This window comes from Maylandia zebra, linkage group LG3, assembly GCF_041146795.1.
Source record: "Maylandia zebra isolate NMK-2024a linkage group LG3, Mzebra_GT3a, whole genome shotgun sequence".
Lineage (NCBI taxonomy): Eukaryota > Metazoa > Chordata > Actinopteri > Cichliformes > Cichlidae > Maylandia > Maylandia zebra.
In genome coordinates this window covers 3,367,229-3,395,080 of record NC_135169.1, presented here as the reverse complement: position 1 = coordinate 3,395,080, position 27,852 = coordinate 3,367,229, and the positions used below count along the sequence as shown (strand labels likewise).

Sequence of the window (27,852 nt, the reverse complement as noted above, 5' to 3'; positions counted from 1 at the left end):
AGACGTGTTCTACGACGCCAGATTTAACATACCGTTAAAAGTTTTCTGTGACAGCCAGCCTTTTACCTGGCAAACACAGGCCCCATCCACCTCGACGGAATGGGAAGAGTTTGAGCTCTCAGCCAGTGACCTTTATCTTTAAACCTTAAATTTAAACTAAGGCGTTACGTTTTGCTGCTGTTATTAATGGAAAATACCATCAGACTCAAACATTTGTATCAACCTAGATCAGTTGTTAAACACGGAAATGTTTGTTGGAACTGCGTCGTTATGCTTCATTTTCCTGTTTGCCGGCTTCTTCATTTCAGCAGGTGAGATTTAGCGATTCCATCTACTCGGTGTTTCTATGGGCTCAAATTATGGTTCTAATTGTTTTATAGTTGTAAATCAGAATGCGTATTTGTGAACTGAGTTTTGCAATATTATAAACCAAAATATCGGAACATTTTATGTTTGTGCATCTATAGATGAGAATTTGTGTGCGTGCAAACAATATTTACACAAGTTACATTTTTTATTTTGTTTTATTAATTAATTTATCATTATTATTATTATTATTGTTAAGTTCTGGTACAGATACAAAGCAAAAAACTATGTGTAAAACTCTGTACTCAGCTCAGAGTTTCAGCTTACAAGTACGGATTTTGACCTGACTTTTTTTCCTTTTAGCTGATTGGTCATGTCATGATGTCATGTCAATCACAAATTCAACAATCCAATCAGAGAACAAATGGGTTGACTCTCTAGGTTTGCTCTGGCACTGGAATGCTGCACCTTGTCTTTTGCTCTGAAGGTGCTGTCACAGGTTTACATCACTTTTTATCCAAGGTTTCTGGTTAAGGTAAACCTGTCAGCATTTTTTAGCAGTGACATTGGCAATGTAAAAAGGGATGTAGTACAGCTCAGTCTGAGTATAATCGGTATAATCCTTCAGGTTCTTACTCTCAACAACCATTCATGAAGCAGTCCTGTAACTGAGAGACAACCTGCTCTGGCCAGATGTTAATCTTTTTTGTGAGCGGTTTGAATCTTTTATTGAGACGGGTGACGGCTGGCATAAGGTGTAGTGAAACGTGGTCTGGCTGCTCCACATTAGGCTGTGACAGTCAGGGCCGTGCAGAGAGGTTTAAAGGGGCGGGTGCTCAAAGTTAAAAAGGGGCACATTGAACCAGGCTGAATAACAACAACACACATTCATCAAGAATCTAATATGGGCAACAAGGCAAAGCAAACGTAGCCGATGTTTTACCTGATGGGTACAATGTTGCTGTGGATAGTGCTGGAGGGCTGTGTTGATCTGAGACTGTAGACATTAAAAAGTCCATAGGAGAGATGGTAGCTGATCAAACAAGTGTCATAAGATAATAACAAAATGCAAAGATTGGTGACAGCGCTTGGAACCATAAGGCAACAAAAAACTGTGAGAAATAATTTAGGCTCTGCCTGTGAATCAGTCTTTGCTTCTCTTCTTCCTTCCACCCATCATTTCATATATCACTCTCCACTTGCTGTCTATCTGAGAACAAGGCACAACTTGTTATTGCAATAAACTATAATTTAATTATCCACACCTATTTATGATGATTTCATTTGTTTCACTATCCACTCTGTGCAGGGCAAAGCTTATTACATGTTTAAACTGTAGAGATACAATAATTTTACTGGCCCAGAGGCCAGAGGCCTGAGGGCATCCCACCCCCCGGAAGGGGCCCAGCCGGGCCACAGGCGCCCGGCCCTGCCAGTCAGCCACCAGGAGTGAGCCGGTACATACATGAGCGCCCAGCCCCAGACGACAAGGACCACCAACACACGATGTCTGAGGGCATCAGCCACCGGCAGGGAGTGTGGTGAGGGGAGATAGGCCTCCGTACTTTAGAGGGCCTGAGATGTACCCAGAGAGGTTGAGTCTAAGACCCAACCTGACATATAGACACAGACGAACAGGCGCACGCGGACACAGACGTGCATTCCCACCCCATATACACCACCAAATACTCGGCACTCACCCAACGTGTAGACAGACACAAATAGACACTGCACAGACAGTCGCACTCCCCAAACATACTCTATATCCCAGGTCCAGGTACCCCCGCCCCCAGAGGGGCAAGCCGCACCTAGACCCAGGAGATGTAAGCCTTCTCTCTGGGGTGGAGGCAAGCGGACCACCTCCTTATCTGCAGTAGCAGGGAGGCCCCGCATCCCAGACCCCAGTCTGACGGCCAGCACCTCCTCCCAGCCCCCCAGCCCTGACGGCTAACAGAACCGGGGTGATTAAAGACCTCAAACCTCCCTACGCCCGCTCATATGTAGTGTTGCTGTGTGCTATTCTAAAGTGCATTTAAAACTCAGGAGACCATGGTTCCTGCTTCCTCTCAGAGAGCAGCACGGCTCCTCCCAAAAACCCTTATTGTCTATATGCATTTAAATTTGAGGGTAGTGCACCAGCGCCAGAGGTGGGTTGGAATACACCGACCATCCTCTGGATGCTGTAAAACGTGCCCACCCCCAAGGCCCTATATGTATGTGTTATGTGAGAGTGTGAGTAATATGGATGTCTAGGTTGCAGAATAAAATTGAGGCACAGGCAGCCAGAAGGGGACAGAGGGGGAGTGCCTCCCCTGCACCAGCTCCCCCGCTGACCCCAGTAGGCACCCCCACACTCTGGAACCGACCAGGGCAAGGGGGCCCAGGCCCATCCGGACCGGGGCCTGCAGCAGCAGCACCGCCCAGCCCCACAGAGTCCGGGGCAGCCCACCCGACTCCACCCCAGAGAAAACTGCACCCACCCCATCATCCAATCATCTCCCAAACTACACAAGACAATAGACACCCAGGTTGAGTTCATTCTCCACCTCTCCTATATCTCTCCCCCACCTGCAGAGTGAGCTCCTGTAGAGAGGAGACCACCTGTAAAGGTATAACAACCTCCCCACCAGTTAGAGAGCCCCCTAGTTGGGCCGATGCACCAGAGGTCCCCTGCACTGGGGCTGAGCCCCTCTCACGTGGTTGAGTGAACGGGCAACTTAATACGGTAAGAGCTTCCATATTTGGTGCAAGAACAACAGAAGTGGACACGCATCAAATGTAATTTCACTACAGGAGATTCAGTGATCATCGTGGAGGACTCGTTGCCTCAAACTCCAGGAGAATCACAGACACAGTTGTGGACAGAAAGGCACGTGTATATCATATTTGCATCAAGAAGTGGGTATTTTCAAAGAGCCAGTTTCTCAACAAAATCAGTCCTCTAAACTGAAGAGCAAGCAGTTATAACTGCCTTTCTTTTGTTTTGTTTCACCCTCTGTACACTCATCATACACAGAACTTTAGTGACTTCAAGTCGGGGTCATGATTACCTCTGTTATGTCACTGAACAATTAACTTTAAAACTGATGATGAAGATTCAAAAATATTACTGTAATTATGGGTTTGGGTTTTTTTAGGTTTTTTGGTTTTTAAAATAGTAATTATTTGAAATATAACAATTAGGCAAAACGTATATTTTTGGTTAATGTTCTGACTTAGGTTTGTCACCATGGTGATATCAATATCAATTTCTGCTTAAAAAACCCCCACCATTGCCAAAAGACAAGAACAGAAAATTAAAACTTTCAATCTGCACTGTATATGGACATTTCTGCTCTCCTTCTTGTCTGAAGATCATAAAATATTACTACTACTATAGTAAAATAAATATCTACCAAAAAGTATTAGCTGAAAAACACGTGTGGTGGAGGAAGTTGTCGAACCATTCTTATGGGAAAAGAAGCAATAAAACATAGTGAAAACACCTCAGTACATACAAAACTGTATCATTTGAAATTTGTGCAAAAATATTCAAAGCAATAACAATTACTTGTTATAAAATTTTCCTTATCAATGTTAAATGAATTAATGTTATTGCTGTATATGTTTAAGGTTAAGCTAATTTGAAATATATATTTATGTCCAGCATAATATTCTATAAAGTATATGTTTGTTTTGGGTGTCCTGTGAGGATCTATTAAATAATCTGCTGTCCCTGAGTTCAGAAACCCAGGCCTACATCTTGATTTATATAATAAAATATATTAATAATAAAAGAAATCAGGATTAAAAGGCTTGAGCAGTGTGTAACATGGTTAACTGTCGACATGTACAGGGGAGATTAAAATATTAATAAAGAATCCATTTACTGGGTTAACCAGCCACCATGCTGGCTGGTTAAACGTATGACTTTCAGACATTCTCATAGATGCTTTTTTTTTTTTTTGTTTGTTTGTTTTTTGTGTCCCGTTTGGATCTATAGCTATCAGAATTGTTGTCTTGAGGCCAAGAAAGATGCCAAGCGGATTTATTTTACCAAGTGGATCATCATGGCCTTGCCATATTGGTCCATTTGGTTGACCTTTATTATAATTATGAATTTATTTTATTTTCAGTTGCAAACGGGACAGACATGACTGGGGGATAGGACAGGGAGAAAGAATGAAAGAAAGAGAGGGAGAGAAAGAAAGAAAACCAAAGGGGAGAAGAGACGGTGAGAAGGGGGGGAAGAGAGAAAAAAAACAAACAACAAAAAAAAAACCTCCTGGGTCACCTGTATGGAGAAAAAAAAAACAGAGGAGACAGCAAACAACAAAGAGCAACATAATAATAGAAAAAAAAAGCACCATCACAATAAACTAGCTAGCAGTAGATATCAATAGTTACTAAATAATAAACGATATTGTGCAGCACGCAGGATAGACAGCGCACAGTGTGCTTTGAGGCAGCAGCCAAGAAAGCTGTAGTCCGCGTCTGTGAATACCCATGTGTACACCTGTGTGCATACCTGTGTGGATCAGCATGCTTGCATTCCAAAGGTTTCTCCATGTAATGATCTGCTAGGGAGTGTGGGGAGCCACAGCCCTGTCCTTTATGGTATCAAGCGGGTATGGAGGAGATCAAAACTCCAGACATCCAGAGGCCCCCAGAACACAAGAGACCAAGGAAGACCCACAGAGGGGCAGCTGCGCCACTGTCCCAGTAAGAGCTGAGGAGAGTACCAGATGAGGGCTCATTCAGCAGCCGCGGAGCAGAAGCCAGGGGGAGTTGCAGTGACGCGCCCGTGAGCTCCGCCGGCAGCCAGCTGTGCCTGAGTGACCGAGCCCCAGGCCGAGAGGCCGGGGGCACCCCACCTCCAAAGGGGCCCGAGCGAGCCCCAATAAGCGGCCGCCAAGGAGTGAGCCGGTGTGTACCCGGACGCCCACCCCCAGATACAAAGAACCACCAACGCACCGACACCTGAGGGAGTCCGCCACCGGCAGGGGAAGTGGTGGTGGGTGGAGATAGGCCTCCAAACCTTGGAGGGCCTGAGATGTCCCCAGAGAGGTGGCGTCTGATACCCAACCTGACATATAGATACAAACATACAGGCACACACAGACACAAACATCCATTCCCACCCTCATGCTCTCATATGCACTTACTCCACACTCAACCGACGTGGAGACAGACATAAAGAGACGCTGTACACACGATCACACTCCCCAAGCGTACTCTACATTCTCATAGATGCTAATAGAAGGCTGAGCCTGCACCTGGTCAGCTTGCCTGTTTTATTAGAGCGGACAGGTTCAGAGCTGCTGACCCCTCTCCATCGTTGTTAAAGCTTTCCTTGATTATTTACTAAAAGAGTTATGAAAAGCATTTTGATGCTCCATTGTTTCTAGATCACACATGTTGACCAAGGTGGTCATCAAGACAAAACTCCTCTTTTACGAAGCTAAATCACTGAAGGTAGTTTATTTGCTAATGCTAGCTGTTTCCACAGGAAGCACAGTTAGAAACTGATCTGAGTGCCTTGAAAACAGACCCGCAGCAGCTTTCCTCACATACTGCTCTCTCATCAGTGTACAATAACAGACCAGATGTTTATCCACAATGTGCATGCATAAACCACCAGAAAACAGCTGCTGGCCTCTCACTTTACCTAGCTCCAGTCATTGTTAATGGGAGGTAGACAACTATGACAATGAAATTAGCAAAGGTGTACATTGCCAACTGAGGCAACAAGAGGGCAGTAAAGTAAATGCTGGAGGCACATTAACTGACAGCCAAGGAACTTTATGACACGGCTGCTCTCAATGATAGAGAGCAGCCGTGTCATAAGTTACTTTGGTACTTTTTAATTGGTCTTGTTTTTTTGGTTTTTTTGGATTTGGCAAGTCTCGTCCTGACAGAACACCTGTTCTAGAGACAAACACACATATTTTGGTGCTTGTATCGACATTTATTTAATGCAATAAAACTCAAATGTCAAAGGAAACAAAATATAATAAAATAAATAATAAAATATAATATAAAAGGAAATAAACAAAATATTTAAAGTCAATCATTCTGATCATAATTGTAATTTGACCTTTAACCTCTCTGCTCTGTGTTGTTTCCTCTTTCAGACCCAAAGATCATCACAGCTGAGTCTGGACAGGACGTCACTCTGACATGTCGAGCTGCAAACAACAACATCATAGTTGTAAAGTGGAGCAGAGCTGACCTGGGAGATAAATATGTGCTTATGAACCGTGATGGTCACTTTGTTCCAGACGACCAGCATCCATCTTTTAAGGACCGGGTGGATCTGCAGGACAGACAGATGAAGGATGGAGACGTGTCTTTGATTCTGAAGAATGTGACGATTAATGATGCTGGAACATACGTGTGTCGTGGCTTCATGGTAGAAACACGCTCATGGGAGCTCATCAGCATCATCCACCTTCATGTTGATCCTCCAGGTGAGTGAGTAGAGTTGAGTGTGTGTGTGATCAGAGGTGAAGCTGCTTCCTGGTTGTTGATGTGTGTTTCTAAAGATGTTGTTGATGAGAGACTTTGTAGAAAGCAGCTGATCAGAGGTGATGCTGCTTCCTGTTTGTAATATCTAACAGCAGCTGATTCATGAAGCTTCAACCAGAATTGTTAAAAATGTGAATAAATTATCACATTTTTCATGTTGGTGGATTTTTTCTACTCTTTTGTTTAAAATCAGGATAATTCTTCAATACTCCTAACACTGTTTGATGTGTTTGTATTAAAGTTGTTTACAGTGTACTTTGGTTGGTGGGGCACAGCTGTTATCACCGAATCACAGGTTCAACAATTTCAGTCTCATAATAAAGAAACACATTTTCAGAAATGATGGTTTTATTTTCAAAGTCTCAAACATCTGTTTTAATGAGCTCGCACAGATCTTCATAAAACATTCGGATTAACCAAACATGAACGCTGACCCTTAAACGTGCTGTTACACACATTGGTGGGAGTTAACTGGCCGTGTTGCCTCTAAATATAAATCCAGTAATTTAAATCAGCAGGTGCAGTTTGCTTTAACAGCGGCCTTTTTTAAATCCACAGCAAAATCCACCAGCAGGCAAAGTTTCACACTTTATTTTTTGCTGGAGAAATCTCACAGCTGTTTCTCACCTGCAGGTCAGTCAGGAGGATTTGTTGGACTGATAGTTGGTCTGTCAGTTGCTGTTGGGCTTCTTCCTGTTGCTGCTGTTTTGGGTCTTCTGGTCTACAAAAAACGGTGTCAAGGTTCAAACTGCTGATCGACAGAGCAAAGAACCTCTTCAACAAACTTAAGATCATCAATCATGAACATCCAGAGTCTGATGTTATTTCTCTGATGATCATCATGTTCAGACGCAGACCAACAGTGTGTGTCTGTGCTGTCTGTCAGTGACTCTGAACTACAATTTATTCATCTTCAGGCTTTCACATGAATTTCTGAGCTATAATCTCAGGATCACTGTTTTTTGTGTTACATCTCTTTAGATCTTCTTGCTTTCTTTTGAGTGAAGTGAATGCAACACCAATATGAAATATATAAATGTATAAAATACAGATCCATGTAACAGCAGCTCGAATGTCTGTTTGGGTCCCTGTGACTTCAACAGTGAGTGGGAGGAGTCTGCAGCAGTCTAATCCTGGCTTTGTAGATACAGATATATGAAGCTGAATGATGTCAACTTCTTCATGCTCTGCTTCTCTGTAACTTTTCTGTGTCAATAAAGGCTTTCATGTAAACCTCCTGAATGTTCTTTCATTTCACTGTTTTTAATGTGCACAAGTGAACGTGAGTTTCCATCGTCAGTCTCAGGCTGAAATCTGATGTAACAGTGATTTCAGATCATTGTGATATTTACAGGAACTCTGGGCCTCATTTCTGTGTGTAAAACGCTGAAAAGTAAAGAGACAAATTCAAAGAGCACAGTGTAGAACAGCTGACTGCAGACTGTTTGATGTGCACCACTGTAACATGTGAACATCTGCAGCTGCTGCTTGGATTGAATGTAGTGAGCCTTCAGCTGTAGTACAACCATCAGCAGAGATCATTCAAACTGGAGCACAAGTTTAACACAGCCGCTCCACCCAAAGACACCTTCCTAAAATCCAACATGGCTGCTGCGTGTAAACAGGAAGTGTTGGCTTCACCTTTAAAGAATAAGAGGAAGTGGAGCGAGGTCACCCGTCTTTGATTCCTGGTTCACACTGAAACACGAGGAGTCGGAGGGCTTTTCTTCTCCTCTGGTGTGTTTGTGCCTCCTCGTCTGAAGGAGGAGATCAAGTGGAGGAAGCACAGATGTGTCCTTGGCAGCAAAGTTTTACCTTCAGTTTTAATTGAAGGCCACAGCTGGAGGATGGACAAGTCTTCCTTTTTATTAGAAGCTTATTAAACAAAGATGTCTTCATTTCTTTAATGAAACTTTGATATCAGTAAATTATAAAGAAACATCAGTCAGTAAACACTGACTGTTTGAAATGCTCCCTTTTCTTATTTCCTAGAATGCATCCTAAACTCCTCACGTCTCACTCCCTCTCACTGGAGGAGAGGAGTCAAGGAAATGAGGATTTAAGTGAGCACAAGTGCAGTCCAGCTACAGCTGTGTTTATGATCTCAGGTGTTGCAGTGTTCATCACATGTTTGATTTTTATGCTGACTTTCAATTCACAACATGGATCAAAGTGACAGACTTTGAAGGGAAGATAGTTTAACACGCTGTTCAAAGAGTCTTCCTCCCTCCATGGCTGTATGCTTCCCCAACCTGCGAGTGAGCGTCCTGTCTCTTGTATTGCCTGCAGTCTCGTGGGTTTATGTGGCCAGCAACACCTGGTGGTGGCTAACACATTAGAGTTAGGGTTGCTAAGAGTGGTCTGTCTTGTTTCTTCTTTCGGAGCAGAACTACATCACAGCTGAGTCTGGACAGAACGTCATGTTGCGTTTCAAACAACAAGATCACAGTTGTGTACTGGGATGGCAATTCTGATCTACTTAACCAGTTAATTATCTTTGTTTCTGAAGAAAGTGACGACTGGTGATATTGAAGATACTGATAACACACTCAGTGTAAAAAACACACTGTGTACAGGACTGTTTGGTTCTTGCACAGATGAAAATGATACAAACTTCTAACCTGTTAAACCAGCTGATCCAGCCTTTAGTCTGAGCTGCAGTCAGTCACACAAACAGACTGAACAGGGTGTGTTCTGTGCAGCACCTGCATGTAAAACAGAAGCAAAGCTGTTCCTGTGAAATGAAAGTGAAAGCCTCTCTGAGCGTCTCCCTGTAGAAAATGGAGGCTGAGCTCAGTCAGATCACTCAGCCTGCAGACAAATGGAGGCGTGTTTGAGACGTGCAGATAAACAGTCACAGCTTTGTGTCGGCCTCTGAGGGCTCAGGGCCGTCCTGTTGTCATGTTATCAAGTGCACGACGCCTCTCTGCACACACCCTGAGTCCTTATTCACATTTTCTGTAAGTCCTCATCTCTGAAGGATTATCCACAGTTCATAGTGCTGTGGCAGTCAAAGCATTAAGAACAAGGATGAAAATAAATACATACCCCAACCAGGAGTTCGGAGGAATGTAGCTCATCATAAAAACACGATGAAGTGTTAACAACAATGAATATTTGGATTATTTTACAGTTTCCTCCTGTAAAGTGAGAGCAGATGTATTTCTTGCACTTCCACAAACATTACAGCAGCTCTTCTTTTTGTTATCAATGGATCAAGAACATAATTTAAATCTGGAACATTTCATTATCGTCATCATTTTATTTTATTTTATTTGTTTATAGCAAATGCATTTAACACATTTCCAGCACAGAGGATAAAGCTGATGCTCTGTACAAAGAACTTAAAGCTAAAGTTAGTTTTCCTAACTGTAAAAAGTAAAAATTTTTGCTCATGCACAAAAAATGACTTAAAAAAATTCTATGGATTTAACTTCCTGTCATTTGATTGTTTCTCTGTTACTTTATTAATTTAGTTTAGTATAAGTGGCCATGACAAAGGTCTTCATCAATAGGAAACTCAGTAAGTGCCCAGAGGGCTCTGAGGACTGAAGATTTATTCAGAGGAGAGCTGCATGATTATAAAGTGTATTATAAACTGTAACCTCTGTAATGTGCAGAAGAGCACAGAGCATGACTCACTGTCACATCCTCAGCATCACTGTGACCCGTGCCTGTATGTGCACATCTTTACTTTTAATAAGATGTTTCAACATAGAGACATGAATCTAACACAGTAACAGCTGCCTTTGTTTCAGATCCAGCAGAGAAGAAACTCATTCACTGACAGAGACAAAGTTTTGTCACTGCAATAATGACTCTGAGCTGATGACTCGCTCTGATAACTCTGATAACATCTCCCTCCGCTCCCAGCAGCAAGTTTTCTTCTCCTGACAGATACAGATGTGATGCTGCTACACATGTTGGTAAATCTGACCCCTAATCTTCTTTAAATTCCAGCCTTTGTAGTGAACACATTTTTCACCAGGGTCAGAAGCATCACTTTGTCAAGGAGAGATGAGAGTAAGGTCATTCTCAGCACACAGCTCTGTTATTTCCTAACTCCTTATCAGTTCTCCTAGCGACATTTTGCTGACTGCAGTGGTGTTTTCACTGAGGTCAGAGAAAGGAGGTTAGGAAAGGAGACAGGAGAGACATTTAGAGCACACAGGTAACAACTGCACTGAGTGTGAAGGTGTGTCTGAAACATGATGAAGCACGTCTGGTGCAATGATTGCAGTCTGCTCCAGGGCAGCTGGAGAGTCCTGTTTGGAGTTTTCCCCTTTTGAAAAATACAATAACATCCAGAAACTTCTTAATTATTTTCAGAAAATAGTCTTTGAATGTGTTTTATTTTATTTCGTAGGATCCATTAGAGTGACAGAAGATACATTTAATGATGTTAGTGGAGAATTGTCAGAGTGTTTAGTAAGAGGTCAGCGTGACAGTTTATGGTTCACCTCTCTATGTGTTTGTTTCCATCTTGTGTTCTTATATGTTGTTTGTTTGAAACTTATGATCAGTATTTTAAAGCTCTTAAACTGAACTCAGACACATAACAAACTGTTCAGACATTGAAATGAATTGTTCCTCTGAGTATTTGAACCTGCTGTTGTGTTACTTTTGTGTGCTGATGTCACTGATGGCTGCTGCTGTGACAACAGACACACAAACAGTTTGATGTCATCAGAAATCCCTCTGGAAATTGTTGGAATTAAATAATTTGCAGTGCCTCGATAATTCTATGCTTTTTATTAACAATAAGTGTTATAAAGTTATATAGTATTAAGTGGACACAGCCCTGAGAAATAATTGGATTATTGGATGCCTCTGAGGAATCAAAAGAACAAATGAGTATTTACAAAATACTCGGGAAAAAAAAGACAATTTATGGTTTGAAGCTGATGTACTTTCACACTCCAACACTGTTATTATGTCCTGCAGTCTGAGTGTGTAACAGCACTGCCCCCATGAGGTCAAACTGAAGCATTGCACATTATAATTCTCATCCAGTAAACTTTAAACCTCCACTATGGGCTCAAATTGTGCTCATAAATATTTTTGCGTAGTTGTGAACTGAGTTTTGTAACCATGTAAACCATGTTTGTGCATCTACAGATGAGAATTTGTGTGTGATTTGTGTTTGTAAAAAACTAAAGTTACACAAAAGTTACAATTTTTTTGTTAAGGTATGTTTACTACAAAGAAAACGACCTGTGAAACTCTGCGCTCAAGTTTCCTGCTTGTGTGTGAGTTTCAACTTGCAAGTTTTAAGGTCCTTTTATTGGTTTTTAAATCTTTAAATGGTCTGGCTCCTGTGTACTTAACTGACTTGCTGAAGCCACATGTTCCTCCTCGCTCGCTCCGTTCAGCTGAGCAGCTGCTGCTGTCGGTCCCTAAGTCGCGGCTGAAATGCAGAGGAGACCGTGCCTTTTCAATTGCGGCTCCGATGCTCTGGAATAACCTTCCCCTCCAAATTAGACAAGCGTCATCAGTGCAGGTCTTTAAGTCCAGATTGAAAACCTATTTTTATTCCCTGGCTTTTAACTCTGTAGGAAACTGACACCTTCTTATTTATTTTATTGTTTGTAATGATTTTATGGTATTTTTAATTTGGTTGTTGTTTTGATCTGTGTTGTTCAGCACTTTGGTCTGCCTGGTGTGTTCTTAAAGTGCTATACAAATAAACGATGATGATGATGATGATGAAGTACAAATTTTGACCCGATTTTTCCTCCTTTCGGCTGATTGGTCAATGTCATGTCAATCACAAATTTAACAATCCAATCAGAACAAATGGGTTTGGCTGTAGGAGTGGTGCTTTACTGAGCTCCAACCCATCCACTCAGGGTCAGAGGGGCAGGAGAAACAGGCTGAATGTCTGTAAAACGAGAGAAGAAGGTTATTAGGAGAAAGCACTAAGAATTACTTGGCCAGCCGGAGCTACACTGATGGTAGTTAGCACAATGATCCAACGAAGAAGCAGACTCTCCTGCGGTCTTAAGTAGTGTGAGAGGGGCATCACTCATGATGAGAAGCCATTGGGTGAATATGGTAGATGACCACAGGTTATAATCCAGAGCTTAACTTCACACAGCTTAGAAGAGGACGAAACATAGCCACAGGGCTATTGTCAACACACCAGTGGAAGCTGGGGGTCATCTGAGGGTATCTTTTGTACCTCCATCACATAGAATGAAGTCCAACTTGGATTTAGCAAAACTGACCTTCCTCTCACATTTTACACACCTTTTAGACAGGTTCCACATTGTTATCATAGCAACAAATGCGTCCTTCATTTCCACGGATTTGAAGGATGGGTCGGATGTATCCTTCATAGCCCAAGCTATCCCAGAATTCATAGCGCAGCCCAGCCAATTCCAGCTTCAACAATGGTGGCCGCTACTTAGTTTCAATATTACTCTGATTACGGTTTGTGCGTCATACTTTTAAGATATTTAGGCGAGAATGTAGCTGTGTAAACTTCAAATATCTGCTCGGTTTATCAAGACATCACATATTTGTAAAAGTGCTTCGACGTTTTCGGAGACGTCTGTTACCCACCAGCTCGATAGCTAGAAGAGAACACATTGAGGGCACATTGTTTTCAGATCCCTGTGGTGTTTCGTTACTCAGGTTAAAAATTATATATAAGTCACTTAGACAACATAAAAATGTTATTGTTTTGCTATTTCCAATGTTTTATTTGTTCCTGAGTAAATCGGTTTGGCTGAGATTAAAGTTATAGTTTTCACAACTGAATAAACTTCAAACAGAAAACTGATTAAACAGAAGTGTAAGATGGTAGAGAACGTACTCCAGTGTCCTGTTATATTTCAGCAAGCGAGGAGCAGACGGCTGAGTTTATTAAACTCCACCGAGACAGCTGGTGACACAAATCTGAAGGCTAGACCGTCCCATTTCACAGCCTTGCACTTCCGGCCTTCTCGGTCTTCAGAGGACATGGTCGACGCAAACCGAGAAGGCTGCATCCTCTGGGTTTTGGGACATAGCTAGAATCTTTGTCCACATCTCCTATTTTTCTCAAAATGACAGTAATAAATTACATTACTTTAACATTTTTTTAAATCGTACAAAAACAATTTGCTATGATTGGCAGCTTGCAATTTACTACAAGTTGCATTAACTGAAAAAATGTGTTGCAGGGCTGGTTTTGATCTTTACAGCTCAGTTACAGCACGGCCAAATGTTCTGTGGCACAGACGTGGCGTTGAAGTCACTCCACACAAAGGAAACACAGATGAGCCCTGTGTGGGCCAAAAAACACAGATACTGTATGTGATTCATACTAAAACACATCAGGGGTGTCTCATTGTTGAATCGGCTGACCTCCATTCATTACCATCGAAACCCACTGCAGGTAACTGTCTACAAAAAACAATTAATACATTCAGTATTTTTTGTCTGTCCTAAATCATCTGTTTTGATTTACAAAAGTATAAAACTGTATGATTATGAAAGATCTAATTTTGCTGGTTCATATATAGTGAGACTCATTCACCCATTTCCACACCCACGTGTTTTCTGTGTGTAGCTCGATGTTTGTATCTTTCCCAAAGACTTCTCAGAGTGCAGACTGGAACACTCAGGGGTGAAACCACCAACCTTTCAACCAGCTCAACCTCTGAGCCACAGTTAGCCCAAAAACATTCAACAGGACACACAGCTGGAGTAGAAACGTCAGGAAGTGTTGTTTAATATAATATTGAAATACAGAGCTGAGGTTCAACAGGATGACTGGTGATGTTAGGATGTTTTCTCATTCATCATGTTGATCAGATTTAATCTTGATAACATGATAAGAATTAAGCATGATTAACTATTATCAAAGGAAACAAAAGTATAACTTTAAACTTTGTCTGTTTATATCATCTGAGTCGCTGTTCTGCTGTCAAGTGTGATGATGATGACATTGATTATCATGTTTGGTGTCAGCACTGAGAGTTTAGAGCACCGGCTGAAGACTCCGTTTAGAGTTTAGCAGACAGTCTAGTCCTGATCATCGGGAGGCTGGAAGGAATCCGGACTCTGTGGCTTTTGTTTTCTGCAGAACGATAAACCAGCAGCAGCAGCCACACCTGCAACTATCAGGCCAACTATCACTCCAATAGATCCAGTTCCACCCGGTCCTGATCCATCTGCAGGTGAGAAACAGGTGTGAGGTGTCATGTCTGGGCCAAAAAAAAAAAAACAGAGATACTGAATGTAATTCATACTAAAACACACCAGGGCCGAACAACATGTTGGTCCTGGACCAAGCTCAACACTGGAGATCAACAGAGCCCCATAAGCCTTTGAGGAAGATTCGGCCGACCGCCATCTGGGTCTGCACAGCCTGTTCTCCACTGCAATTGGTGATGACCCCAGTTTTTCTCAACCATCTGTCCCAGTTGCACCTGATCCTGTTCCAGTTGTGCTTGTCCTATGATCCCCGTTACATGTATGGGGCTGCAGTGGGCAAGCTACACCATGTGGACCAGCAGGCACAACTACTCAGTGTTAAACACTTGTTCTAATGTTTTAGGGGAAAAGGGGGCAGTGCTTACATTCAATCTTTGGTTTGTATTTCTTTCCTCCTGAAAACTAGGAATTAGTGAGTGGTCTAAGGAGCTTGGAAAGAAAAGCGTCGGGACTTGTTTAAGTTGTTTAAGTTCCTTAGACTACGATGACCTGGATGACTGAGAACCTTCACAGACGAATCAGTGAGTGTTATTCCCGCCCACTATACAGTGATTACCATTATTACATCTTTCCCACTGTGAAGCACTTACAATGTTTGTGTGTCCCCCGACCACTGTTAGGTGACCAAAATAGGAAAGTTTAAATGAAGTGTAACATTTTCACTTTCCAGCATGTTTTCAGTGAGATATAGATTCTCTGCTGGGGGATAGAGGAAGCTGTACCTTACTAAAAACCACTGAATGAAGTTTTCTAAATGATTTACAGAAAAATCAGAGTTACTCACTCACCTGGAGGAATTCTCAGATTGATGGTGATGTTTTTCCATGAACGTGTTTCTGCTATTTTAAAAAGACACTTGTATGTTCCAGAGTCAGCAGTGGTCACTTTCTTCAGGATCAAAGACACGTCTCCATCCTTCATCCCTCTGAGAGCCACTCGGTTCTTATATGATGGATGCTGGTTGTTTGGAACAAAACGCCCATCCTGGAACAAAAAGACATTTTTCTGTCCCAGGCCAGCTCTGCTCCACTCTACAGCTGTGATCTTATTGGTAACTCGACATGGAAGCGCGACGTCCTGCCCAGACTCGGCTGTGATGTTTATCTGGACTGAAAGAGGAAACAACACAGAGCAGAGAGGTTAAAGGTCAACATGCAATTATAAGCAGAATTATTTACTTTAAATATTTGTTTATGTCTTTTAACATTTGGACGGATTTAATTAATGTTATTGTCTTAAAGTCCAGCAGAGGCCTGTACTATAAAGCAGCTTTGGGTTCAGGGTTTTCTGTGCTAGGAAGGTGGTTCACGTCTTATAACAGTGCATTGCCATGGTAATTTATGCTAATGTAATTTATGCTGTGAACCTGCTTCAGATCAAATTAAATCCAGATTAGAGATCATGATGCATAAAAAAAATCTATGAGCCAATAATGTTTTATAAGAGTTAATATCTGGTTGAAAACAAGATGCCTGCACTTCACTTGTGGAGCTCATGTTAAATTTGTACATAAACTAAGTTTAAATCCTGTTTTTGTATTTAGTCTTAAACAGCACAGAATCTGCATTCAATCAACATTTTTTCATTACCTGACTGATTATCCTTATTTCCATTATCAGAGTAAATAGATGGGGCAGACATGTTGTTGATATCACTTCACAGAACCAGGCGAAGGTCATTTTAGCCTCATGCTAAACATGCAAAGTGTCAGAAACTACAAGATGTTAGCTTCCACAGAACAACAACATGTGCTGATAATAAGTGAACATAATGTGTGAGAGAAAGCAGCCTCTCATTATAAGACACTGTGAGTCTCTGCATGCTGCCTTTATGGAGCTACAGCTGTTTGTGTACACTGAACAAAAAGCTTTGTAGCTGCATCCTGACTCCTGACACACGTTACACTTCTTTGTCTCTGTCACAGCTGGATTACAGATGTTAACTCCACACAAACTGCACCCAGCCTTGTGTCTCCTCCACACACAGACAGTCTACTTTACTCCTCGTTTTCTCAGAAAGGCATTATGTTAGTTTCTAACAGTAAATCTCACCTGCAGAGACGAACACGAAGACGCTGAAAAACAGCAAAGTTGAGCCGAGCGAGACACTGACAGCAGACATTTCTTAACTCCACCCTTCAGAGTCAGAGAGAGAGAGACGTTAGGCTGCGCACCGCTGGTCTGAAAGGCTCTTAGCATATAAACTAATACTATTTTACTTACTCGGGTTTTGTATGTGATAGTTTGTATGCAGGACTTAGTTTAAGGGCTGAAAATGAATCTGAATAAATCCTGTTTTTCCCTCTCAAAGACTCACAAACTCCTGGAATCCCTGTTAGAAAGAAACATCGATATTTGAGAGTAAATGTTTGAGAAAATTAAATAAAATAAAAAAAATCTGCCAACATTTTAAAATTTTGTCCCTGAAATAAAAAAAAAAGGTAAGTGTGGTTGCTGAGAGAGATCTGTCCTTAAATGGACTTTGGTGAGGCTGATCTGTTTGTTCTGTTAAAGTTTGTTAAAGTTTGATATACTTTGATTTTATATGATATAGAAAATTAACAAAAGAAATGATTTAAAACTCGTGTAAGTCAAAACATGATGGTGGACTAAAAGTTTACGTCTTTCAGTATTACAAAATTACTGTTATTTAAAAAAACAACTCGCTTTTAATCTTATCGGGTGAGCTAAATTATGGCATAAATGTGATGATGAAATTAAAGAGCTGGCTGAAAAGTCGCCCAGTATTCATGAGAAAGCTCCTTTAACTCCAGGGTGAGAGATGATTTCACTGTGAGGGATCAGGCCTGCTGTCACACAGAGACTGATGACAGACATGCTGAGGCCGTTAAGTTTGCTTTTCTGATTAATATGTCTAATGAGATTAGCAGATTTATATCATAAACCATGAGGAGACACGTGAGGAGAAACTCTCATTCTCTTTATTTGGACCTTTGTTCTGCTGTGGAGGAGATCATCCAGCAACGTCGGTCATCACGTCGAGGTTTTACACTGAATCTGCTGCTCCTCTTTCTCCATGTGTTCCACCACAGAGAGGTGTTGAAAATACCTGTAGTCAGCAGAGGTATGTCACTCTTGATCCCCTCTGCCGGTGGCTCGGTGGCTCAGGGTGAGCCACTCAATGTGTGGAGCAGGTGAGACATGGCGTCGTCTGTGGAACGATTAGTCTGGTATGCAAACTGAAGTGAGTCAATGGTGACAGGAAGTGAAGGAGTGACGTGATCTCTTACCAGTCTCTCTAAACACTTCATCACCATTGGAGTCAGTGCTACACAGCAAATTCAAAAGTGTTAAATGTTTTGGTGTTAATAGTCTCCTTGCAAAAGTAGAGTTAATTTTACTCTAAGCAGAGTCACATTCTTTTAATGTAACTCTGAGGTGTAAAATGATAGTAGTTAAAATCGAGTGTTAAAAATGAGTGTTTCTCTGTCAAATCTGGAGGTGTTACAATGGAAACATTAACTCTTGACCTCTTAACTCTGAACTCCTACAGGGGCTATGACACCAACAGAGTAAATTCACAGACTCCGCCCCCAGCACGGCTCCAATCGAAGCTGAAGTGAAGCCGTTTCAGAACATTTTGCTCTACATATTTGAGTTGTTTGCCATGCTTGGTAAGTCATTTTTTCAAAGATTGTTTCAATTATTTCTATTAGCTTTTACTTCTGTGGCTCTTTGGAGTTGAGACAAAGCTGTGTGAAAGGCATTAGCCATGTTGCTCGGTGATAGCATAATATTCTGTTTTAGCTAGCTGAAAGGTATTGTTTGCGGGCAAATACCACAGCCTTGAAAAAAAGCTTGCATGTGAATTTTCAGTCAAATCTTTGGTCAAATACACCTAAAACAATGTGTAGAATGTGAAATGTTGGTATAATGGTGCTACTTGAAGCCTGAAAACGATCGCCCATAAAACAAACCGAGCAAACAGCAGTAGCAGACGTCCTGACTGGGTTCTACGTTAGCATTTAGATCCCTCCAGAGTTTTGTGCACACGGTTTAGGTAAAAATTAAAAAGGTTGAGGTTTTACATTTAGTTCAGTATTACCCGTTGCCTGTGTCCTTGTCTTTTAGGAAAATACTTTACACAAGTAATGGCTCAAAGCGGATTCGATTGTTTTTTTTTTTACTGTGCTGCAATTGTTTACTGGATTATTTGTGCCATTAATTAGTGTCCACTAATTTTTATTCAATCTCCGCACAGGATATGCTTGTGAAGATGGAATATGGGGGAGAGCAGAAGTGCGTTGAAGTTCCACAAAGGGATGAATGAAGGACATGCATATTGTATTGAAGAAATAAGTGATGAGATGCTGTTATTTGCATTTACCAGCTCACCTATGTCAGACCTTTTGATAAACACAATTCTAATGAAAGTGAGAACATGTACACTGTTACATCTTTCAGAAAATGTTTTGAAATTGTGGTGCACAGTTCAGAATAAATGTTTTTCAAAAACCATTGCGTCTTTTTAGTAAATGTTTATTTCCAAAAGAAATTTCTAGAAGTTCAGAACAGTAAAATTCCCGCTTTTTAGAATGAATTAGAAGTTAACTCTTATGTAGTTAAACTAAAATACTCTTTGAGAGTTAATATATAAACTCTTAACACCAAGTGTTAAATTATCAACTCCAGACAGATTTGGTGTTTAACACTAAATCAGAGTTAACGTACCAACTCTCCAAAAAGAGTTAAATTAACACTCTCTGGTGTGGACCCATATAGACACTTTAATAGTGTTAAAATCAAATCCGACAGTGTTAATTTGGACATGCTGGATTTGCTGTGTACTGGGCACCGTGGGAATCTGCTGTTGAAAAGATAGCAGATTAAAGCTGACTCAGTTGGCCGAGGACACACGCAAGAAAGAGTGTTTAACTTCCTGTTTAAATAAAAGTTTAATATATCAATAATCCTTGTAGAAGTATTGTGATGATGGCACAGTTATCTCACTGGATTCTGACTCTGTGTCCACAGTTCAAGAGCATAAACAATCATTTAAACCAGACAAGGAAATAAATCCATAAAGATGCTGCACATAATGATGCCTTTGATGATGAGGCATCTGGGCCAGAGCTCCCCTATAACATAGTCTCCCCAGCGACTATGTTATAGGTGTCCAACACTTTTTCTATGTTTGAACTTAATGTGACCACTAGAGGGAGGTGTGTGCCTGTTAGTGTCATAAACTAGCTGTGTGCAGCAGGCAGGATTGGACCCAAAGACTGTAGACTAGCAGATGAAACTGAAGTTAAATGCAGCTTTATTACTGAATCACCAAACATTTAAGATTAAGGAACTCACAGTAAGGAAATCTCTGAGAAACACAAAACTAAACACAAGGAGGAACTCACTGCATGAGGGAGGACACAACGCTGGGCAGAGGAAAACAGAGGGTTTAAATACATTAGGAGTGACGAGGAAACAGGAGCTGGGACTAATGGGACCTGATGAGAAATGGAGGAAAGCAAACTGAAAACACCAACCCAGGACACAGACTGTCACTAAAACAGGAAACATTGTGAGATGTAGACTGTGACAACCAGACATGGAACATGCAGACATGAAACATACGATCAACTGGGGAGACTGGTTGGAACATGAGAAGAGGGACACGGGAACAGGCAAGGGGGACAGAACACAGAGACCTCTATGAGGACAAAGGAGGGCGAGAGGGAGAGAGAGAGGGAGAGAGACTTGCTGGGGGAACGTAGATAAACATGATAGGTGTGGAAAACAGAATGAAACTCAAGGAGGGAAACAAGACGCAAACACACATAAACACACACACAGATCGACACAGAGGACAAAGACACAAGGGGAACCTACCAAGGAGCTAAACTGATCACAAGTAAACTCAGAGAGGTAATAACAATGAACTCAGAATTAAACAGTAAACTACAAGAACAACAATAATAATAATAATAAGAAGAATAAATTACACACCAAAACACAAGAAAACTCAAAACACTGGTCATAAGAACCCAGAACCGTCACAGCTGTATGTAGAACAAGTGTGAACACCTGTGTTCTCATTATGCTACAAACCAAAACCATTTCACCATGTTTAACTCTGGACCCAACCTGGCTAAAGGAGATCCTGAGAGAGAACAAAGGACGCGACCCTAAGCGACGGCCTCGAGGTAAAAGAGCCGGCATCAGGAACAGGCTACGGGCTCGCGCACACCGCGCACCCATGCCCAGTATCCTGTTTGCCAATGTTCAATCCATCGAGAACAAGCTTGATGACCTCAGAGCCAGAATCAAGTTCCAGAGAGACATTCGGGACTGCAACTTCCTCTGCTTCACCGAGACTTGGCTGAACCCAGCGATACCAGACCACGCCGTGCAGCCGACGGGGTTCTTTTCGGTTTACCGCATGGACAGGACAAGGGAGTCGGGGAAGAAAAGAGGTGGTGGAGTGTGTTTGATGGTGAACAACAGATGGTGCGACAGCACAAACATCTCCCCACTCACATGCTCTTGCTTGCCCAATCTGGAGTTTTTGATCGTTAAATGTCGCCCTTTCTATCTCCCTCGGGAATTCACTGCGGTCATTGCCTGCACTTTTTACATTCCGCCTCACGCGGACTCGGACACTGCCTTATGTGAGCTACATGAGGCTCTCACACATCAACAAACACTTCACCAAGATGCCGCACTCATTGTTAAGATAAGATAAGATAAGATAACCTTTATTAGTCCCACACGTGGGAAATTTGTTTTGTCACAGCAGGAAGTGGACAGTGCAAAAGTTATGAGGCAAAAATTAGAATACAATAAGAATAAATACAGTACACAACTGTACAGAATAGAATAAAATAAAACACTATATACAGTAGAATAAAATAAAATAAATATACAATAAGATAAAAATAGAATACAAATACAAATACTATATACAACTGAGTAAAAATACAACGATGACAGAAAGGATTATTGCACTTAGTATTATTGCATATGTATGGATGTGTGTGCTTGATCAGTTAAAGTCTTTATTATGGAGTCTGACAGCAGTGGGGAGGAAAGACCTGCGAAATCTCTCCGTCCCACACCGTGGGTGCCGCAGTCTCCCACTGAAGGAGCTGCTCAGTGCTGTCACAGTCTGCTGCATGGGGTGGGAGATGTTGTCCATCAGGGATGACAGCTTAGCCGCCGTTCTCCTGTCACTCACCACCTCCACTGGGTCCAGAGGGCATCCTAGAACAGAGCTGTTATGGGAGATTTTAACAGAGTGAATCTCAAACGGACATTTCACAACCTTCACCAGCACATCAACTGCCCCACCCGGGGCACGAGGACATTAGACCACTGCTACACCCTGTTCAAGAACTGTTACAAGGCTCAGCCCCTGCCGGCATTTGGAAAATCGGACCATGCCGCCATCTTCCTCATGCCTGCTTACAAACAAAGGCTAAAGCAGCAACCACCAATCAGGAGGGAGGTCGCTCGCTGGACGGACCAATCAGTGGCCGCGCTGCAGGACGCACTGGATGACACAGACTGGGACATGTTTCGGATGTGGGATTTATCGGGAAACTAGCTGACGACACAGCAGAAAGAACTATCATCCAAACGTTTCCCAACCAGAAGCTGTGGGTGGATGAAAACATCCGCGACGCTCTGAGATCACGCACCGCTGCCTACAATGAAGGGCTCGTCTCCGGTAATATGGACCTATACAAGGCTGCGTCCTATAACGTGCGCAGCGCGGTCCGAAAGGCAAAGCGGAGCTACGGGGAAAAACTAGAGTCACAGCTACGACAGTGCGACTCTAGGAGCCTGTGGAAAGGACTGCGGACTATAAACGACCAGCTTCTTCAATGATGAATGCAGATGCTTCACTGGCTGATGAGCTGAACACGTTTTATGCTCGCTTCGACGCCGCAGCAATTAAAACAACAAACGGCTGCGCGCGCTCGGAGTGCACCAGTGAAGAAAATGCATTCGTCATCACAGAGCATGCCGTGAGGAACACCTTCAGGAGGGTGAACACCAGGAAGGCAGCAAGACCAGATGCAATCCCTGGCCGGGTCCTGAGAGCCTGCGCTGACCAGCTAGCACTGGTGTTCGCGGAGATCTTCAACCTCTCCCTGGCCCAAGCTGTGGTTCCCACGTGCTTCAAACAGTCCATTATTGTTCCTGTTCCAAAGAAACAACAGCCCGCTTGCCACAATGACTACTGTCCAGTAGCACTGACTTCAATTGTGATGAAGTGTTTTGAAAGACTGATGAGAGATCACATCACTTCTTCAGTTCCTGCCACCATCGACCCACCTCAGTTTGCTTACCGGACTAATCGTTCCACAGACGATGCCATATCTCACCTGCTCCACACATCCCTGAGTCACCTGGACACTGGCAGAGGGAATTATGTTAGGATGCTGTTCGTGGACTACAGTTCAGCATTCAACACAATAATTCCCTCTAAGCTTTTCACCAAGTTGACGGATCTAGGACTCAGCTCATCACTGTGTCAGTGGATCCTCAACTTCCTCACAGACAGACCCCAATCAGTGAGGGTGAGAAAACAAGTCTCCCCCTCCATCTCACTCAGCACTGGAGTGCCTCAGGGCTGTGTTTTAAGCCCCCTGCTGTACTCACTGTACACTTATGACTGTGTAGCCACATCAGACACCACCTCCATTGTTAAGTTTGCTGATGACACTGCTGTTGTGGGCCTGATCTCCGACAACATCGAGACGGCCTACCTGGAGGAGATTAGGAACCTGGAGACCTGGTGCCAGGAGACTAACCTCCTCCTAAACATCAGCAAGACTAAGGAGCTGATCGTGGACTTCACTACAAAGCAGGCGAGGAATTACAAACCCCTCATCATCAGTGGCACGCCAGTGGAGAGAGTGGACAGTTTCCGATACCTGGGTGTCCACATCACTCAGGACCTGTCATGGTCCTGTCACATCAATTCCCTGGTTAAGAAAGCCTGTCAGTGTCTCTTCTTCCTCAGAAGACTTAGAGACTTCCATCTGCCACTGAAGGTGCTCAAGAACTTCTACTCCTGCACCATCGAGAGCGTCCTGACGGCAAACATCTGCACCTGGTTTGGGAACAGCACCAAGCAGGACAGACGAGATCTGCAAAGAGTGGTGCGCTCAGCCGAACGCATCATTCAATCAGAGCTCCCTGACCTGCTGTCCATCTACACCAAGCGGTGCAAGTCCAAAGCTAGGAAGATTATGATGGACCTCTCCCATCCCAACAATGGACTCTTCTCACTGTTGAGGTCTGGGAAGCGCTTCCGCTCCCTTAAGGCCAAAACAGAGAGATGAGGAGGAGCTTCTTCCCCCAGGCTATTCGGGCCCTGAACCAGGTGTAGGACTGGACTCTCCCAAACACGTCACTATAAGACTGGACTCTCACACACGTCACCAAACGCACCACCACACATTTCCTATAATCCTATAATTTATAATCTTTATAATCTCTTCTGCTATTTGCACATTCTTTACTGTAAATTCGTAAGTTAATTTGTAAATTTTGTAGTAAACTGTAAATTGTAAATATTGTAAAACTTTTCTTCTGTCATTTAATGGTCGGGCATTGTACAGCTACAAGCATTTCACCCCCATTTCATACTGTGTATGGTTGTGTGTGTGTGACAAATAAAATTTGAATTTGAATTTGAAAATTTGAATTTGAATTTATACATGAATGAATAAATCATTTAATTATAAAACAAAGGTATCATTGAAGTGAAGTGTGGAGGAGCTCAGCATCTTCACTCCGCCTTCCAGGTAATGTGGTGGAGTTATTTCAGTGTAAAACATCAAGTGGTTCAAACAGAGAACAGAGTTCAACTTCAATGACAGACAGCTGCTCTCTGGATTTGTATACTGTGGGTACGGCCTCAATGCAAACCTGTTTGCTTAGTGTGGGCGGCACACAGCCCACAATAGGGGCTCCTCACTGGGGCACATCTGGAGCCCACAGTATGAGTAACATATGTGTCCTGCTTTTCACATCAGTACTGGGCCCACTGTGGGCTGTGTCAGTCTGCATCTACTCACAGTGGCTCCACATGAGGCCCAAAAGTGCAGGAGGCCACACAGCAAGCTGGAACATAAACTGGTCATATTGCATAATCCAACACAGCAGTAGAGAAATACTTTTACTTTGAAGGATTTTACACTTTTCTTTCAGATATCATCAATCCCACCTTCCAAGATTGGGTACCAAACCCCAAGAACACCTGATGCGTTGAAGGCGTGGAAGATGAGAGCAGCTGACCTAAAAGAGAAGATGATGGCTGAGCTGGAAACCTGGACCCTCTGTATAAAACTACCCAGACTACATGAAGTACCCTCTCAACTAGATGATGTGAATGAAGCATCACTGACAATACATGCTGTGACCATCACTGAAACCAATCAGCTGATGTACATTATGGCAGCAGTGATCAGTGAGATACTTGGCTACAAGATGAGCAGCCACAAGGAGCAGTGCCCTCCATGGAGAAGAAGACTAGAGGCCAAGATCAAGGTAGCACAGACGGAAGTTAGACAACTATCAGAGCTGCAGAAAGGTGTGAAGAAGTACAGCAAGTAGCCCATTTCCAAGGCCTTGGAAACTGCTACTCACAGCCTTGGCCAGTCGCCAAGAGGTATACCACAGAGACAGAAACCAGGAGAATAAACCAGCTGTTCTCCACATCCACACTGTACTCTCAGTGGCAGGGGAACAACATGGGAACAGCCCCACCAAGCTAGGCGATGGAGCCATACTGGAAGAGAATAGAGGAGGATGCACCCTATAATACTCAGTGGCTGGCGAGTATTGCAAGACATTCCTGATTCTGGACATCCTTAGGCATCAGGAATGTCTGGACAATTAGCAGCAGGGTTATTTGTGCTGCTAGACACTCATGGAGTGCCATCAGTGTGCTGTCAGAGACCAGTCCCATCCAGCTACCAACCAAAACCTGCCTCAACACAACATGGAAACTACTGTCAGGCAGGGGTGAGATGAACAGGCACATGATTCAATTCATGAGCAGGGCCCAGGAAGGATTTGGCAGAGACACCAGAGGAGCAATGGAGCAGCTACTGGTAAACAGAACAGTCACTCGAAACTACAAGACCAGACTGAGCAACCCCCTGTGACACGTGGCTTGATTACAAAAACGCTTATGACTCGATGCTCCACACCTGGATCCTTGAATGCCTAAAACTGTACAAGGACAATGAAACAGCCAGTAGTACAAGTCACCATCAAGTGTGGGATTTACCATCTCTGTCCCCCCTGTTGTTCTGCATAAGCCTGAACCCCCTAAGTGAGATTATTAAGAAGACTGACTACGGATACCAGATACAGAATGGAGCAAACATCATCCACCTCCTCAAATCCTAGATGCATGAAGGAGCGTTTCCGCAGGTCCGTCCTCCCTGCAGCTGTCAGACAGTACAATCAAAACTACTCCCAACAATCATAATGTTTACATCTGGGCTGTAAGTGCAATAATTTAATCAACCGATTTGCACTACAACCTGGGTTTGCCTCTTATCTGTAGTTTATTTTATTTTATTTAATAACTGTACAGTATAGTAACCATTGTCCTTGATGTAAATATGTTAGAAAAAATTGTGTATGTTTCTGCTCTGTGTCTTGTGTACTGTTTGTTTGTATATGTGTCTTTCTGGCTGCTGTTACAACCAAATTTCCCCTTGTGGGACAATTAAATGATTATTCTATTCTATTCTATTCTATTCTAAATGAACAGGAGTCATGTCCACTAAATGGAAATAAATTAGTTCATTATCCAAACTGCAGCTCAATGAGGACATTTGATATCTCTGATTTTTCCAGAAATGATGTTAAAGCAGCAACAGGGTTTTGATTCAAATTATTTTGAGGTCAAGAGGCCTTGCAGGATTTTAAAGGTTTAATTTGAAAAAAACAACCCAACTTCCACCCAAGAGCATAAAAACCACAGACTGAGAGGAAGAGGGCGGGCTTTACTTGGTGTCAGTGAGAGAAAAAAAGCTCAAATGAGTGAGAAGGACGATGAAGGAAACATCTGTGCTGTGTCTGCTCTGCAAGTAGAATCTCTGTGTTTGTTTGAATTCTTGTACTTTGACTGTCTGCTCTCCTGATAACTGATGATGGAGGAGAAGACATGAAAAACAAATCAGGCTGAATTCAAGTTCAAACACCATGATGACCAACTGCAGGTCTGAACTGACTCTTTATCTTTGCTCAGGAGTCGAGGAAACACAGCAGGCAGTGAAAAGATCAAATCATTCACTCGTTATATCAACACAGCTGCACAGTGGACACATGACTTTACTGGGTTATTTAAATGTAGTGGATATTTTTCTGTATGTCCCCAGTTAGTGCACCTAATAACAATGGTCCCTTTAAGTGCTGGGAATCATTAAGTGTCGTGTAAAATGTGCTTAAAACTTGTGTTCAGGACACATTCAAGGTTTTGGGATTTTAAATTGCTGAGTCAAAGTAATTTTTTATTTGTCTGTGTTAACTCTGCATTTACTGATGACCTGTGACATTCATACTGTGCCCACTTCCCCTCTACGTTGAGCCAAAGTTTGATGATTGGTTAAGCAGCTGGATGTTGATGTTTTTGTGTTTATTCTTTTTATGTACAAACTTTACTGAGACATGTTGCTGTCATCAAATAGAAAATGAGCAGATATAACAGAGAGATGTTTGTGTGTTTGTCAGCTGTTTGTGTTCTTTATGTTCACCTCAAATCAACCTGAGTGTCATTTCTCTTTAGTTCTGATCTCACTGCTGAGCTGCACAACAAACCAAGGTCAGTAACCTTCTTCTGTCACAGTTTAAA

The 27,852-nt window shown here is 42.5% G+C and overlaps 2 protein-coding genes and 1 long non-coding RNA gene across 3 annotated transcripts; 2 read left to right on the top strand and 1 right to left on the bottom strand.

Moving 5' to 3' along the window:
* The first annotated feature begins 41 nt into the window (after nt 1-41).
* LOC143414374 (T-cell surface glycoprotein CD4-like) lies at nt 42-8,050 on the top strand. The gene is made up of 3 exons (XM_076878627.1): nt 42-311; nt 6,420-6,755; nt 7,447-8,050. The coding sequence occupies exons 1-3, from the start codon at nt 248-250 to the stop codon at nt 7,566-7,568; spliced, it is 522 nt and encodes a 173-aa protein (XP_076734742.1). The 5' UTR covers nt 42-247; the 3' UTR covers nt 7,569-8,050.
* Nucleotides 8,051-14,506: 6,456 nt separating this feature from the next.
* On the bottom strand, nt 14,507-17,164 carry LOC143416927 (butyrophilin-like protein 10). Its single transcript, XM_076882599.1, has 3 exons — nt 17,067-17,164; nt 15,804-16,124; nt 14,507-14,972 (listed from the first exon to the last, which is right to left on the bottom strand). The coding sequence occupies exons 1-3, from the start codon at nt 17,134-17,136 to the stop codon at nt 14,824-14,826; spliced, it is 540 nt and encodes a 179-aa protein (XP_076738714.1). The 5' UTR covers nt 17,137-17,164; the 3' UTR covers nt 14,507-14,823.
* A 1,168-nt stretch (nt 17,165-18,332) lies between these two features.
* On the top strand, nt 18,333-19,493 carry LOC143416926 (uncharacterized). The gene is made up of 2 exons (XR_013097165.1): nt 18,333-18,649; nt 19,237-19,493. It is a non-coding gene; the product is annotated as an uncharacterized LOC143416926 (long non-coding RNA).
* Nucleotides 19,494-27,852: the final 8,359 nt, after the last annotated feature.

What these genes read in the sequence shown, in the direction of transcription:
- LOC143414374 (XM_076878627.1), top strand. Translation starts at nt 248, where the DNA reads ATGTTTGTTGGAACTGCGTCGTTATGCTTCATTTTCCTGTTTGCCGGC. An exon ending in CGGCTTCTTCATTTCAGCAG is followed by an intron (nt 312 to 6,419) that starts GTGAGATTTAGC and finishes TTCCTCTTTCAG; the next exon opens with ACCCAAAGATCATCACAGCT. An exon ending in CCTTCATGTTGATCCTCCAG is followed by an intron (nt 6,756 to 7,446) that starts GTGAGTGAGTAG and finishes TCTCACCTGCAG; the next exon opens with GTCAGTCAGGAGGATTTGTT.
- LOC143416927 (XM_076882599.1), bottom strand. Translation starts at nt 17,136, where the DNA reads ATGTCTGCTGTCAGTGTCTCGCTCGGCTCAACTTTGCTGTTTTTCAGC. An exon ending in CTTCGTGTTCGTCTCTGCAG is followed by an intron (nt 16,125 to 17,066) that starts GTGAGATTTACT and finishes TTCCTCTTTCAG; the next exon opens with TCCAGATAAACATCACAGCC. An exon ending in CAATCTGAGAATTCCTCCAG is followed by an intron (nt 14,973 to 15,803) that starts GTGAGTGAGTAA and finishes TCTCACCTGCAG; the next exon opens with ATGGATCAGGACCGGGTGGA.